This window comes from Artemia franciscana, chromosome 3 (assembly GCF_032884065.1).
Source record: "Artemia franciscana chromosome 3, ASM3288406v1, whole genome shotgun sequence".
Classification (NCBI taxonomy): domain Eukaryota; kingdom Metazoa; phylum Arthropoda; class Branchiopoda; order Anostraca; family Artemiidae; genus Artemia; species Artemia franciscana.
This window is the reverse complement of record NC_088865.1, coordinates 8,632,739-8,649,603: the sequence shown is the minus strand read 5'-3', so window position 1 is coordinate 8,649,603 and position 16,865 is coordinate 8,632,739. Positions and strand designations below refer to the sequence as shown.

At 35.2% G+C, this 16,865-nt stretch overlaps 1 protein-coding gene across 3 annotated transcripts in view; it reads right to left on the bottom strand.

Annotated features, from left to right (window-relative positions):
* The window catches only part of LOC136024841 (uncharacterized), a 112,568-nt gene that overhangs the window by 34,148 nt on the left and 61,555 nt on the right, over nt 1-16,865 (bottom strand). For all 3 annotated transcript variants that reach the window (XM_065700332.1, XM_065700334.1, XM_065700333.1), the window contains exons 12-15: nt 15,796-16,349; nt 12,783-12,884; nt 7,494-7,628; nt 4,899-5,261 (exon numbers count right to left, since the gene is read on the bottom strand). In XM_065700332.1, the coding sequence (XP_065556404.1) occupies nt 4,899-5,261; nt 7,494-7,628; nt 12,783-12,884; nt 15,796-16,349 (1,154 nt within the window). The remainder of the gene's footprint in view (nt 1-4,898; nt 5,262-7,493; nt 7,629-12,782; nt 12,885-15,795; nt 16,350-16,865) is intronic.

Here is a 16,865-nt window from a genome sequence, read left to right as displayed (position 1 = left end):
CTTTGAGGATGAACCCCCGCCCCCTCCCCACCCTGCCGTCAGGGAAAGGATGGCAAGTTATACCCTGGGGGCAAATAAGGTTTTTTATAGAGCGTAGGCGTATAAACTTCGGAGAGGGCTCATCGGACTCGTAATCAGCAACTCTAGTGCACTTAAAGGGATCGGGCGACAACCCCCCCCCATAAAACACACACATGCGTCATAGTCCAAATATCATAAAATAAGGCTATTGAGGTTGAAGCAAACCCCAGAGCCTGGGAGAGAGGTTGTAAATTATGCCCCGGCTGCATTTAAGGTTTTTAGGGAGGGGATCATTGTATAATCTCTAGAGGGGGCTCATTTGGTTTAGAATTGGAAGTTCTAATTCCCTTTTAAAGAGTCAAAATCGATGGAGGGAAGCTAGATCCTTCCAACTACCCCTCTAAGAACATATAAAAAAGCCTTTTTAGGGTTGACACAGCCCCCCAGTGCCCTGGGGATAGGGTTGTAAGTCATACCTTGGGGACATTTAAGGTTTTTATGGAAAAGGCGGTCGTATAAACTTCAGATGAGGCTTATTTGATTTGACATTGAAAGTTATAGTGCCCCTTCTAAGAGTCAAAGTTATTTGAGAGCAACCAGCCACTCTCCCTCCGCGCTAATCATTCCCCTTTACACCCCCAATCAAAGTTTGGAAATAACAATTCGGTTCATCGTAGGGTCCAGAAATGGCAATGGTCCGGGAATTATGACTGCAAAGAAGACACCCCCCCCTACAGCTCTCAAGGCAAGGGTAAGTTATGCCCTGGGGGCGTATAAGGTTTCTTATAGAAACATTGGTCGTATATGCTTTGGAGAGGACTTACAGGATTGGCAACCAGAAGTTCTAGTCCCCTTTTTAAGAATCAAAGTGATCAGAGCACAGCTATCCCCCCTCACCCCACACACACACAAATACGTCGTGTTTTCCTGAGATTCATCCAATAGAAATGTTGAGACATTCGTTTTATTCAAAATAGTCCAAAGATCGTCTAACAAGGTTTTTGGGGTTGATACAAACCACCAAAGCCTGAGGGCGAGGATTGTAAGTTATGCCCCTGGGGAATTTAAGGTTCTTGTAGAAGGGATGGTTGTATAAAATTTAAAGATGGCTCATTTGGCTGAAATTGGAAGTTCTAGTTCCCTTTTAAGAATCAATAGTGATGGAGATCAACTAGCCCCCCCCCCCAATTACCCCTCTTTTCACCAAACACATCTGTTGAAATTGTGCGATGGCAATTTTTTTAAGATAGTCCAAAGAATATATAACGACACCTCCATGGTTGGCAGAACCCCCCCATGCCCTGGGGCAATGGCCTTAAGTTATGCCCAGGGAGCATATAAGGTTTTTATGGAAAGCATGTAGAGATTTGCATGTTTGACTTATACCTTCTCAAAATACGAAGGGCATTAAGATGAGTCTTTCAGAGAATGTTGAGGGGAGTGTTGAACTAAATCATAACATGTTACGTGTATGTGGGTTGTCAAAAGGATGTCCCCCAGAAATGACTGAGTATATTAATTTGGAATTTTCAGGAAATGGTAAGGGAGATGATCAATTGACCAGTTAGGCAATGTTTGCATGCTACTACTACTACAACTACTACTGCTTCTACTGCTACCACACGTACTATTAATACTACTACCACTATCAGTTCTTTAGCGACAACTTCTTTAGCGAGTACTACTAAGGCTGAGGATATTGAAAAAAAAATACATGAGGAAACGTTGATGGGAAAGTTGAACGAAATCAAAACATAGTAGGCGTATACAGATTGCTGATACGGAGCGTATCAGCAATATTTTTGGAACGACTTATTATATCAAAAGGAAATTTCAGGGACATCATGAGTGGATTGTTCAGTTGACCAAACGGCAAAATGTACCTGTTACTACTGGTAATTATACACTAATACTGCTCCTACTGTTCCTACTACTACCACTACTACTATAATACTAGTACAATTAAGGCTACACGTATGAAGGTGAAAAGTTGACAGAATATTGACGGGGAATTTGGACTAAATCAAAACACACTAACCGCATGGACATTGTCAAGAAGGCATATCTCAAGAATTGATTTGGGACTTAAGTTGAAACTTTTGGAGAATACTTAAAGGGGAAGATCAATTGACGAAAAGGTAATATATGCATGTTATTACTAGTACTAATACCACTGCTAATTTACTTAGCCAACTACAACTTCAATTGCAAAGAAATGTAAGGCTTAGAGCATTCAAGTGAAAAGGGTGTCAAAAGCGGGTTAAAAGTGCGCTTAAAGATGCGCTAAAAGTGCGGGTTAAAGATCAATCTTTTTGGAATGGCTTAATGTGTCAAGGTAAAACTTCCGGGGCATCATGAGAGCGATGTTCAACTGACCAAAAGGCAATATGCACATGTTACTACCGCTATTAATACTGCTGCTACTACTACTACTAATACAACGCTATCACTGCAACTACTATTACTATCACCAAAACTACTGTGATAATATTGATGGCAAATGCAAACTAACAAAAGACACTATGTGCATTTAGATTGTCAATACAACATATCTTAAGATTGATTTGTGTATTAAGTTGGAGCTCTCAGAGAATACTTAAAAGGGAAGATCAATTGATCAATAGGCAATATATGCAGTCATAACGAGCAGAAATTAACATGAATAGGGGTAAAAATCCCTATGCCTATCCAAGGCCAGAACATAATTTGCACTTTACTGACAAAAATTAAATGCTTTCACTTTTATAACTTTAATCAATCAAATATTATTAATCTTTTAGGGAATAAATATCAGCATAGCTATATTAAACTGATATTGGAAATTCATTTACATTTTTTTAGTATAGCGCAAATAAAGTTCTGGTATATAGTTTTTGAGCCCTACTCATGTTAATTTCTGCTTGTTTTGAGTTTGACTCGGTTATTTATTGCAATTTCTGTTCGTTTTGGATTAAATTTATTTATTGATGATGGTTTGTGGTAGTTTTACGCTTGGTAGATTATCTCATCTTGTTTTTCCTCATTTTTGGTTTAATTAATAGAGTTCTTTACTTTTCTTTGAAAAAACTTATTTTGTGGAAAAAGTAGTTTAATTAATAATTCAAAATAATGGTTTCAATGTTATTGCTGGTTGTCTTTAAAACCAAAAATAAAGGTGAAACAATTTTATAGGCCTCAACATCTTGTCAAATGGTGGGCTAATAGGTGGCCTAAACGAGTATGCAGAAGAGCTTACAATGCTCCACGAATTCCAAGGTTATCAATAATACACATTACGATTTTACTGTCTATCTTATTTCTAAATCTAAAATGTATACAATGTACGAGATATAATAAAATAGCATTAAATAGAATAATAATAAGAATATAATTTAATATAATATAAAAATATATTTTCTAAATCTATAATCTATCTTATTTTCTAGATCTAAATTATAGCGGCGACGATGTTTGAGATCCGCATATGAAGCATCCTTTTGATTTGAATTTGGTTGCCAGAAAATCGCAAGAATTACGTCTATTTTCATAATTTGGTTCGATTCCCAAACCACAGCATCGTCATTAGGTATTTAAAATTACCAACACAAACTTTCGTACAGAAGTAAGGCATGAGCAGTATCTTTCAAATATTTGTACTCCTGCTAATTGTCCCTAGTGGCGGAATGATGCATGGCGGGTATTAGAAACAGCAACAGAAGTTGCAAATTTTAAACAGAAGGATCGTAAATGGCTTCTAATTTGATGAAAGTGATCGCATGACATCGCTTTCAACTCATCAGAAATTTCTTTACGGCCACTTAGGTAAAGCTACTTAAGGAAAAATGACATTTAATTCATTTAGTCAAAGCGTCTGTGACAGCAAATGAAAACCACTGTCAAGTAAAATCAGAATTTTGAGATCGATTCTGGCATTCTGGTAAAGTTTCTAATACCCGATACACATGCGCATGCGCACTGGTCTGAAATAGTGATCCTTGGGTGTTACGTAAATGACACATGTAGACCATGTTCGCCACTCTATTACAGTACAAAAATCCAACTTATTTATTATCTTGTGGTTTAGAAAGCAAATTAATTATAATTCTTTGGTAACTAATTTCTGCAAACCTTTGTTACTACTTTGTGTTTTAAAACTTGAAAACCTTCATTATATTTTGTCTTTGAGCAGATGAGCAACGCATTGATAACTCCATTCACTGTGTCATGGAGCAATGCTACAACAGTTTTTTGTTTTTTTACATCAGCGATCTTTAGCTAGGTAACAGGTGCAAATTAAGAACTTGAAGTTCAAAACTGAGTTCGAATGATATTAGAATGGAACGGAGTTACAGAAAAAAAAATGACAAATGGAAGAAATAGAATTCAAAAATGCCTAGTTTCTCATACCTCCATACCTCAGCAGGTGGCTTTTCCTTCCATTCATGGAACGTGTTAAACTTTATTAATAAAGTAATTACACACACACACACACACACACACACACACACACACACACACACACACACACACACACACACACATATATATATATATATATATATATATATAATTGTTATTACAACATATATACAAATACTATTTAAATATGCAACAATATAACATATAGTTAATATAACATATAAGAATTATAATCAACATATTAATATAATATAATTATAAAAATTTTATTTATGTAACCTTCTGTAATATAATTAACATGTTAGTACAACTAAAAATGTAGTAAAATATACATATTTCTCTTCAATTTCGCTTCTTTCAAAATCTTTTTGACCAACCTTAATCTGATCAATAGAAACATTTATCGAGTTTCCTTTTTTTAATAATTGTTTTTATGGTTTACACACGATAAAGGCAGAAAAAGAAACAAAGAAAGGTACCTGTTGCGTTGGCTGTGGATACACAGGGTTATTCTGCGGTGGCTGATACCCATTCGCTTGTGGCTGTTGATATCCATATCCCTGTTGTTGCATGCCAGGATACATAGGAGGATACATTGGCGGGTAATACCCGTGCCCAGGGTATTGGCCTTGTGGATACTGGTTATACATTGGTCCTCCTGGCATTGGCATATAAGGATAAGTGTGTTGAGGAGGAACCGGTGGATAGCCATGCTGTACAGGGGTAATTATGGCACGTTGAGTAACAGGGTCGTGGACAATTCGAACCATTCCATTCATTTCAGACTGCTGGGACGGTTTCTCTTGAATTGTGTCAGTTTGTTTGGCAATGAACTCGGCTTGCTAGAAAAAAAAAACAAAAAAAAAAAAAAAAACAAACAAACAGGGAAATATCATTCAGTCATTCATTTACTACTACATACATATAAACATGCGCACAATTAACATTTAACCCGAGATTTTAAGTTTGAACGGGTTAAAAAAAGAAAAGAAAAGAATAAAAAGAACAGACCCTAGTGAATCAGAAGGTTATCTGGTCTTGACAGATGGATGCTGAATTTTCACCCTGGGTAAATAGAAGGACCTATCCTTGTTTTTCTGCAGGTAGATCACGATCAGCAAGTCGTCAGAAGAAGGAGCATCTATCTCCAGTTCCACAAATATTTATAATTCGACTTACGAAGTACTTTAAAATGAACCAGCGTCCATCCACGCAATATGGAAGGCAATTTGAACCTACTTTGGCTGCTGATCGCCCGACAATATAGAAGGGTCAGCGCTCGCCGACTAATCAACTCTGGTTTCGGACTCGATTTCGCATCCTTATACGTCAGTCGCGTCGGATTCAAAACTGGAATCCCCTGCATCTCAAAAACTTTTCCGAAATTGACGCGCTAAGATGTTTTGCGTGTAAAGTTCTCATAGATTTGCCGAATCTACGGGCTTGGTGGATATGCAATGAATCTTTGCTGACACTATCTGCAACCTCTTACGAATTTTACTGGTCAGGAAGTGGAGGCTCCAAGAAATTTCTGTTTATATGTTGTTGTTTTTTTTTATCTCAATTGCCTCTTTACGGTAGATATTAAAGTTGCCTCTTCAAAAAGAACTAATTGGTCAGGATTTTCGTATATATGCTGGGCCAGAGCTGAATCAAAGTCGTCATTTTTATTTCCAAATCTCAGGGACTTATATATTGTAATTTTGTATTCATGAAAGCGTTACCATAGTTGTTGATGGATCCTGCCAATGTAAAATTTTAACTATTTTAGTCTTAAAAGAAAGTTTACTGTTTGAACCAAAGTTTACTGGTTTACTTGAAAGTTCCGTCTTAAGTGAAAGTTTACTGGGCAGGAAGTGGGTGCTCCTAGAAGAAACTGGAGCGTGATAAGCACTTGACAAAGCCATTCTTGAGAATCGCTTTTCTATTTGTTGTTAGACTTACCAGCAGTAGTTTCACAAGCTAGTTCCTCTTATTATGATTCCCTTTGGGTTGCCCATTTTGTAATCATTGAGTATTTTATTCCACGCTCTTTTTATTTGAGCAAAAAATAGCGTAAAAAATCGGAACGCAAAAAAAAATCACTAAAAAATTGAATTTGAAACATTTAGTTCGTAATATTTCTTAAATTCTTACTCACTTTTGAAGTCCTACTTCCTTATCAAAAAACTTTTACAAATATCAACATTTGTTTTTTTCTTTTTTCCTACTCTGTAAGGATCAGCATAAACTCCCTAAAAAAAACTTTTCTTTTTGTTTCCCATTTTTTTCTTGACTAAACTAAAGTAGACCTGAAAGAACTAGGAAATGGTACGAGAGGAATGGTACTTCCTTGCTCTGACCATTATTTTATCCTCTTTCTCAAGGCTGGTAAATCAACTTTTTTATATAGTCTAAATATTTATGTAATATTTTTTACCCCACTGTGTATTACTTTTGCAGCTTATTACCGGTTATAATATATGAGAGAAACAATTACGGAGTATAATACGGAGAGAAACAATTGGCATCTATTTAGACCTGTCATACAATATTTCCTAGGTGACTCTGTAAAATTAGTTGAAAATACAAAATTTTCAACTTTTTCAACGAAAAAAACCATTTTTTTCTTGACTTCCATTTAAAGAGGAAACTAAAGTAGACCTGAAAGAACTAGGAAATGGTACGAGAGGAAAACAGTTGTAAAACAGCTTGATCAGCACCTTCTTGAGATCAACAGATTCTCAATAGTTTCCTTAAAGTCTGAACAACAGAGCCAAAGAGTATGGGTAACTTATAAAAATAGAAACTGGCACTAGTGTCGGCAAAAATCATCAGCGTCATCTAGCGTTTGGCGACATGTAGAATTTAGTCAAGCTTTGTAATCGTTTTCTGTCAGGAGCTGAGATCATACACTTATTTCTACACTAATTTTACCAACTACGCAAATTAAATTAAATTATTCTTATCATTACACAAGGCAGTATCCTTTTTTTCGAAAAAATCCACAAGATAATGAACTCCCCCCCCACCGAATTTCTTGGCAGAATAACAGACACTGAAAAAGTTGCTAAAATATTAAGTTGTATTATTACCTTTCTCTCTTTTTGTCTAGCCTTTTTAGCAGCTTTCTTTTCATTGGCGGATTCCACGTACTGAGGCTTAACCTCTTTCGGCTTTTCTTCATCTCCCTCAATATATTCAAGAATTTGATCAATTTCTGACTTAGGCTAGAGAAAAAATCGCATGAGCATTTAAGTGTAAAAAAGTTTAACGCTAAATAATAATAATAGAACAAACTTTAGATTCAACTATGTATATATGTACATATATAAATATTTGAACCTAAAGTTTGCTCTATCTTTAATTATTTTTTTATTGGAGTGGCAAGCTCAAGGAACTAGGCCTAGAGGACGAAAATAACATCACAGCGATTCGAAAGCAGCAGCTTGCCCAAAGATCGATAGGTTACTATGTTTCTGCTTTCTTCGTTAGTTTCTTCGTTACTGAAAGAAGCTCTCACTGGAATGAATACCTGTTTGCGACAAGTAGAGAGTATAGCTTGAACAAAAGATGGACTAAAAGCCTTATTTGTAATTTTAAATTTGTTTTCCACTGAGCTTACAACACAGAAGGTCATTGAACGTTCATAAATAGAAAAGGGGCCATCGATAAATCTTGAAAACCTCAAATCAATGTTTACAGCTGGGCCAATCACCAAAGTCTAGATAGTTTTAAAAAGCTTCCTTTCCAATTGATTTTTTTTATATTGATTTCAAACATTCATTTTGATTTTATTTTATAAGTATATATATATATATATATATATATATATATATATATATATATATATAGATTTTATTTAGTCGCCAAAATCTAGATAGTTTTAGAAAGTTTCATTTCCTATAAATTTGTATTTAATTATTCTTTATGGTTGATTGTGTATGGCTATGCTGTTTGACCTATGTAATTGTGTGGATGAGTAGGGTTAAGGCCTCATTCAATTACTGATCTATAGTAATTATTAATGTAGAAAACAGTCTTCCTTTTCTCCTTCAGTCGTTTTTTTTATGTGTTTGTGCTGATGCATTGGTGATTTCTTTTTTCATTATATTCATTTTGATTTATATTTTACTTCTAATGAATTTTTGTTTAACTTGCGTAATCGTTATTACTTCCGCTCCTCTTATTGTCACACTTGCACTTTATTTAAATATGAAAACAGTCCATGCCCTTAATGCCTTTCTGGGCACGGTAAGTAAGTGGTAAGCATTTGGAATATTCCAGGAGTACGTATATTAAATAGGGAGATGTCCAAGAATATAACCTACTTCCCTGAGTTCTGTCTTGCTTAGCAGAGCAGTATAAGTGTAAAGTATTTTGGAATACAAAAAGAACTTAAAAATCAATGTAGAGATGGGTTGGACTAATTGTCAAATAACGCCATGTTTGTAATAAAAGAAATTTCAAACTTACGACCCCTGCAAGAGCATTTTCGACGTGTATGGTCTTTTTCTAAACCACACTACCTTTCTATGAAGAACCAATAAACGTTCAAATGGGGACAACTTCATTTATTTAGACGGGGAAAATAGGTACTAAAGTCTTTCTATTGATGACAATCGCTGTATATGTGATCGAAATATCTAGACTTTTGTACATGTTTTCATTGTCTAAATAATGGACTTATCCCCATTTGAACGTTTACATGTTCCCCAAGAGCATGGCCTACTTAGAAGACTGGTATAAATGCACAGCATTTGGAATATTCAAGAAACTTTCAGATCAATGAAGATATGTGGTGGAGTCATTTGCAAATTAGAGTGGAGCTGGAATATAAGGTCAATAAATTTAAAACCTTAAAAAAAAGTGTGGCCATTCCTCTAAGTCCTGCTTTGGTTAGCAGAGCGGTATTTTTGAATTGGTTCTTGTCATGAAGGATGAAAAATGTCATCATTGGTTCTCGTCATCTGTGACGAAGGGCGACAGATCGCTAAAGATTGTCCTTGTGGGACAACCGTCTAGGACCAAACGAAAAGCATGTCGTCCCCGAATGGAGTGGGAGAATGTCGTAAGGAAAGATATAAGAGAAATGGGAACTCCTTGAGAGGCATTGAAGAAGGAGATTTTGAACAGATTGGGATGGAGAAGGAACGTACGTAGCTGTATTGGCTTCGGGTGGCTTGGTGCTGCAGTGAGTTATTAGTAGTAGTAATAAACTTACAACCTCTTCATGGATGTGGCCTACTTCCCTGACTGTGGCCTTGCTTAGCAGAGCAGTAAAAGTACCTGGTATGTCAAACACCAGTCTATTCATTTAGAACGTTCTGATTCTTAATAAAGCTAAATTTGATAAAGCAGGGGAAGTTCCAACTCGCTAAATAGTACAGTAAAGCAGCGCTAATAGGAACTGCTTCAGCAGTTTTACACTTTCTTTCTGATTGTTCACTGCTAGTTGTCCCTAACGGATTTATTTTCCGCTAATATTCAGTGAAAGCAGGGGTTCCCCAGGGCAGTGAGTTGGGACTTACGCTTTTTTTAGCTTATATAAACAACATGGAAGACAACCTCGCAAGCCCTCTGCATCACATTGCCAACTATACCACAGCACACTCAGCCGTCCCTAAACACGAAGACCCAATAAAAGCCTCCCTTTCCCTAAAGATGGATCTTTATAAGATTAAAAAGTGGTCTGGGCTGATCCACTTCAATGCATCGAAAACAAAGGAGCTTCTTATAACCCAATCCAAGGTGCCACGAGAACACCCAAGTTTCATTTTCAAAAATGAAACTATAAAGAGTCGACGCGCTTCGTCTACTGGGGATTCATTTCGCCACCGATTTTTCTTAAAATAATCACCTGGATCGATTGAGGACCTCCTGCGCAACAAAGCTGGGAGTTACTCTTCACTGCAAAAAACCTCCTTCCATCCAGCTTGATTATCCCACTCTAAAAGTCCTGCATCAGACCCATAGCTGAAAATGGATGTCCGCTATACTGATGCTCCAAAAGCGCTGTTGGCGCCTCTCCAGAAGATTGAGAATGTGGAAAATAGGCGGACTGCTTCTCCACACATGACTCGCTCCAGCCTCTAGAGAAAAGTTTGATTTAGCGTCAATGACTGTTTTCTACAAGTACATGAATTCGCCTCCATCAGACGAGCTCTCTCGCATTATGTCTCCCTTTGTCTAGCCGCCAAGGTAGACACGAGGGCATAAAACTCAGTCCAATTGTCTAAAGAAGGACACGCAAAGAGCCGAGTATTTGAAGAACAGCTTCATCCGGCGTTGCACTTGCATCTGAAAGATCTTCCTGGGGATTTTATTCCTGCAAATACCTCTGTTGACTCCTTCAAAAAGAGGTTCAACAGACATAAAATAGAAAAAAAGACGCAAGCTGTGTTTTGTACTTTTCGTTAGTTCTTTTATAATTTTATTTTGGTTTTATGTATTCGAAAGTGTTCAAAATTCCAGGAATATAGGACCAGCAATTATTTTAGATGGGCAAATAATTGAAGTTCATTAAATACACTATTTAGGTGAAAAATATGGAAAAAATGATAAAGTCATATGATTTTGGAGAGGATAGTTACCGGGGGTTCGATTTTCGGGAGGGGGGCGCTAGTTATTACAATGATATCCAAAGCTATAAAAATTACTTGCTACACAAGTTTGGTTTTTATACTATGCTGATTTTTTCTGGTCTACATTCAAGCCAAGTTTATTACTACTAATTATTTTAAGAAATATATCTGATGTAGAAAATCCTCTTTCTAATCCCTTGAACAGTTCGAATTTCATCAAAAATGTCTTGTACTAGCTCTAGCTCATCTAATTCGATTTTATCCATCGTTAAAGATAAATCCTTATGAAATATTTAATAAATTGTTGTATCACTACTTAGTTCGTTCGTTCTTGTATGATTCCCTTTTCTTATTTTACTTAAACAAAAAGTGTCCTTCAACATAGACCTATAAAAACAGAGCCTTTCAGAATTTCCAGAATTTCAGACAACACTGAGCAGTATCGTAATGCACTAATAGTTTTAAATCCTATAAAGTACTGACAGAAGATGGTGAATTCGTGAATTTTATAAAATAGGGTTTATTTTTGGATAGTAGTAGGATGTTCAGCTTCATTGTTTCAGTGGGTTTTTTTTTGTGTGTGTGGCTTCTACTGTTCATTCCCACACAACGGGTGGTTTTTATTGTTTTGTACCTTGAGGCAGTTCCTCTTATTTATTTTTTCTGTCTTATATATGGATACCCAAAAATTGAGTTGTTTAATAATTGATGTTAAGTCTTCTGATAATTCCCATTTACTTAGAAAAAAACTATTAAGGAACTATTTTTTCTCAAATATTAATTTTTATCTCTTATTTGTTCTATACTGTTGGTGTTTGTTTTTATATGTTTATTGATTGTTGCAGTGGTATTGGTGGTGTCGGTAACAAAGTTCATTTTTCTTTTTTTTCTCCCGGTGATTTGTATCCTCTATTGATTTATTTGCGCTTGCAAAAAGATGTTAGAAAAAACACACGTAAACAGATGTTAACAAGAAAAACGCAGCTAGATATGTAACTTATCATCTCTTGTTCTTCTTACAGCAGAATCAGGCGTTTTCCCGCCTTCCCTGGCATATGCAATTCAGATGTTACAAAAAACACACGTAAACAGATGTTAACAAGAAAATCGCAGCTACATATATAACTTGTCACCTCTTCTTCTTCTTGCAGCAGAACCAGGCGTTTTCCGCCTCCCCTAGTATCTCAATTCAGATATTACGTGCAAATTCCATACGCTGGTCATACTCATGCCGTTTTTTTACGGTTTATTTTTTAATCGTACTGTTTAAAAATTTTCATTAAACCATTTAGAAACAATTGAACTTGGAGACAATAAATTTTATCTTAGAACATTTCAGAAAAGAGAATGAAAATTTAGAAAATACTCTAATTTACAAATAGCAAATAATTATTAATGATAATTAATTAAATGAACAATTATAATTATGTTACTGAATAAATAAATTAAATACTAAATTTTTTACAAAGCCGTCTAAAAATAATTAGAAACTTGAAAACACTAAATTTTTTCTCAGGAAACTACAGAAAAGAGATTGAAAATTAGCAAAGACCATTATTAACGAATGACAAATAATTATTAATAACCGTTAATTAAATGGTTACAAAAAGATAGTATTATTTAGATTAACTTATAGTATTAATTAATTGAATTAAGGATTAAAATTACGTTATGAAAATTAAATATAATATTAAATTAAACTAATAATATTAAATAATGATTAAAATACTTTAATTAAAAAACAATAATAATTAACAGCGACACAATTAGCAAGTTATTAGTTGGACATATTCACAGTACCTTTGGCTCAGGAATAACTGGAGGTGGAGGTGGTTCCTTTTTCGGTTTTCCTCCTTTCTTTTCTTTTTTCTTACTTCCAACTCCTTGCTTAGGTAACACAGCCTAAAATTCAGTAGTTCATTTACACATAGGAAACGAAACATTTTGTTTAGCGTCCCTTCTATAACACCGCTTCATTTATTCGTTTATTCTTGTCAAAATCAGTACATGCAAATTTATGGTATAGTTTTGTTAGCTGTAAAGTCCTTTTTTTTAAATCAGTCATGCAACATAATATAATATGGCCTTGCATTGGAAATTGTTTATTCAACGTACATGGAAATTAGTTAACGCTAGATAAAACAATTAACTGAAACCTATGACGAAATGCTTGACTGGTGTAGGTTGTTATTGAAGAAAAAAGGAAAATGTAAAAAAAAAGAGAAATAGCTTCTTGCTGCTGTAGAGGCGTAAAACCTAAATATAGATAAAAACAAATAAACCAGTGAACCTCCAAAACAATCAATATATTTAATACCATACTTAAGTGTTTGACTGACTATTGAAGTTTATTTAGGTCACCACTAGAAGACATTTTCTGCATCCACGGGTAATACTTATTAATTCTTGAAATGTTAAAAAGTTTGATTTTTTTTTTGTTCCTAATCGGTTTACTCGCATCCTAGTAAAAACATGGTTCAACGATCGACCTGCAATCTCCATCAGTATCCATTTGCTCTCTTTCTAAATATGTCAGGGAAATGTCAACTGCAAACATAGGCCTTTTATAACAGAAAAAAAATACCCCTTGAAAACGTCTGAATGCTCCCCAAAACCAATACTATATGTGAACAGGCAGAGTTCACAATTTGCAGCCCTTACCCCTGGGACTGTGGGGCATTAAGCTATTCTCAAAGACATAGTTATTAGATTTTTTCGGTTATGCTGAACAAAATGGCTATCTCAAAATTTTGACTGGGTGACTAGGAAAAAAATGAACGTGGGAGAGGGCCTAGATGCCCTCCAATTTTTTAGTCTCTTAAAAGGGGCACTAGAACTTTTAATTTCCATTCGAATAAGCTCTCTCACAATATTCTAGGACCACTGGGTTGATACTATCACCCCTGTAAAAAAAAAAAAAAAAAAAAAAAAAAAAAAAAAAAAAAAAAAAACGCGCATCCGTGATCCTGGCAAATAAAACAAAATTTCACATTTTGCATATATGAGCTTTAAACCTATACAGTGAAGTTCTCTGAAAAGCTGAAGCTGATGGTGTGATTTCCATTAAGATCGCTTGAATTTCAGGGGGTGTTCCCCCTTTTTTCGAAAATAAGGCAACTATTCTCAGGCTCAAAACTTTTGACAGGTAAGACTAAACTTGATGATACTTATATATTTGGAATCAGCATAAAAATGCAATTCTTTTGATAGATCTATTGGTATCAAAATTCCGCTTCTTAGAATTTCGGTTACTATTGAGCCGAGTCACTCCTTACAGTTCGTCACCACGAACTGTTTGATATATCAGATTGACTTGCCTTAAGCAGTAAATTAGAAAATATTAGAACAAGTTCTAACTTCCACTAGAACTTATCATATGGGGGTGAAACTTCAATGATGAACAAAGATCTGCTTTTAAAATCTCACAAGTCCTGTGGTGGCGCCATTTTGACCTCAGCTTGGTAATACGTAATAGCTCAGAGTTAAAACACGGCTGTAGCAACATACTACAGGGCCAATGCAAGGACCTTAGAAATCAAGAAGTGTCGTTAATCTGATACAACATAATTAAAACCTCATAATTCTAAGAATAATAAGTATTTAATCATTATTTTAAACTTCAAAAAAAAGAAAAGAAAAAAAGACTAGCACTTATTATACACTGACATAAAATAAGGCATAAACGAATTTCAGAAGCGTTGTGTGCCCCCGCTCTATTGCAGGAAATAAGAGCCTTGTATTTCTGTTGACGTAAATTCCTTTTATATATTCTTTTGTAAATTTCTTTTATACGTAAATTCTTCGTTGGCATGGAAACCTGAAGATGATTCGATTGTTTTGTGCCACTGATTTATTGACGCCTTATTTTGGTGTTGGATATAGTTGGATTTAAGTTGGATGCCAAGTTTAAAGGATAGGCTTGCCTGCAAGTTAATCCTCTTGTGCGGTTATTTTGATTTGCATTGCTATTTTTATGTTTAATATTATATTGTATGTATTCCTTGTGTACGTATTTTAATTTTCTTTTGATACTCCACTTTATTATAATGTCAGTGGGAAAAAAAAAAACGGTTTTAATCTTTTTATTTTATATTTCTGAATTTTGTAATTCCAAATCCACTTGGTTAGAAAAGCTTAAAGGTACAAGATTTTCTTTTTATTCGTCTTTCTTTTTCTTACTTTCGCACTTAAAAAACATTAATAATTTCTTTTGATGACGTTTTGGTTGCTAAGAGAATTTCACTAGCTATTACAAACGATTTTATTCTAACTTACGGAAACAATCAATAACAATTTTTATCAAAATGACAGAAAAAAGCTTAAAGCGTCATAACACTCCAGCAACATGCCCTATTTTTGTTTTTCGTTTTTTTTCCTTATTTTGGACAGTTTTCCAAACCGATAATATTATTCATAAGAATATAAATAAGATTAAAGAACCAATATTCTTAAAAAAATGAAAACCTTCTAGGCATGGCTCTCCATAATGAATATACAATCCTCTTTATGTAAACATCGGAATCACGAATTCATACTATGGATCGCGAAGTCAACTTCTCAAACACAATAGTTACAACACAAACTCTTTTTCTTATTAGGAAGATAGAAGCAAGGCTTGAAATGAAGTCTCATTTTGGTGAGATAATAAAGTCCCACTATTCAGCTAAAACACCATGTACATTTTCAGGAATGCAAATTCGCATTCGGAACGCGAAGCCCCACCATGAAACCCTAATTTGCATTTTTTTTTTTTTTCGTTTTTCACTCTGATCCAAAAACCCAAGACGTACAGTTTTTGAAAATAAGAAATTACCTTTGCTTTCAATAATCCCTCAGCTTTCTTCGTTACTTCTTCAAGTTTTTTAGAAAGAGCTTCCTTTTCCTCAGCCTTCGTCTCCTTTGATACAGCTTGAACGACTGTAGGTTTGCCTCCCACCTTTTTCCCCACAGGTTTAGACGGTTCAACTCCCTTCGATTGTTGTTTGGCATTTATTTTGCTCAGTTCTGCAATCTTAGCAGACCGTTGATCACTGATGGCTTGAGGTGGAGTCACAGTCTGGACATTAGAGGGAGCTTTTCGCACAGACTGTGCCGGAACTGTTGTTTTGGACTGAGGTGGAGCGGCACTGAGGACATTCGAAGTTTTTCGAACAGATTGCGCTGGCGCTGTCGTTTTGGACTGAGGTCGAGGACCAGTTTGGACATTAGAAGGAGTTCTTAGGATGGATTGCGTTGGCGCTGTTGTTTTGGACTGAGCTGTCACTGACCGTTGTTGAGGTGGCTTCGATTCACGTTGGATTTGAGCTTTAACTTGAGCCGAAGGTCGAGACTTTTGTGGAGCTTCAACAGGAACGGCTTGAGGAGTGCCTAAAGAGCAAATTGAACACATTACAGCAGTTTTTTAAAGGAAAATTTACAGCTCTATTGCTTGATGAACTTTTATGATTAAACAAGCATAAATATTCATTTTTCGGCAAATTTTTCAATTTTTCAAACAGCAATGTAATTTTTTTTGTAAATTGACTTACTAACATTTTCAGATCTGAAAAAGAAGCGATCTAAATAGGTATGAATTTGAAAAAATTTGTTTCTCCCTCTCAACCCCTAAATATTTTTCGTAAATCGTCTGCTGACTCAGATTAGTGTCGCCTGAAGGTACAAAACCTTGAGCATAAATAGAAGGACTTTCAAAACACAATTTGTTTGTTGGCAAATCAGTTGGTTCTAAGCTTTTAAAGAAATATTCTCGTTTGATAACTGTGGAGCGAGTCTAGCCTTCTATTGCTTTGCATTAAATGCTACACATTGCGGCTGAAACATTACAATAATAATTTGTATTTCAGAGGACCGAGCTTCACACGACGACTATTATTCTTATAATAA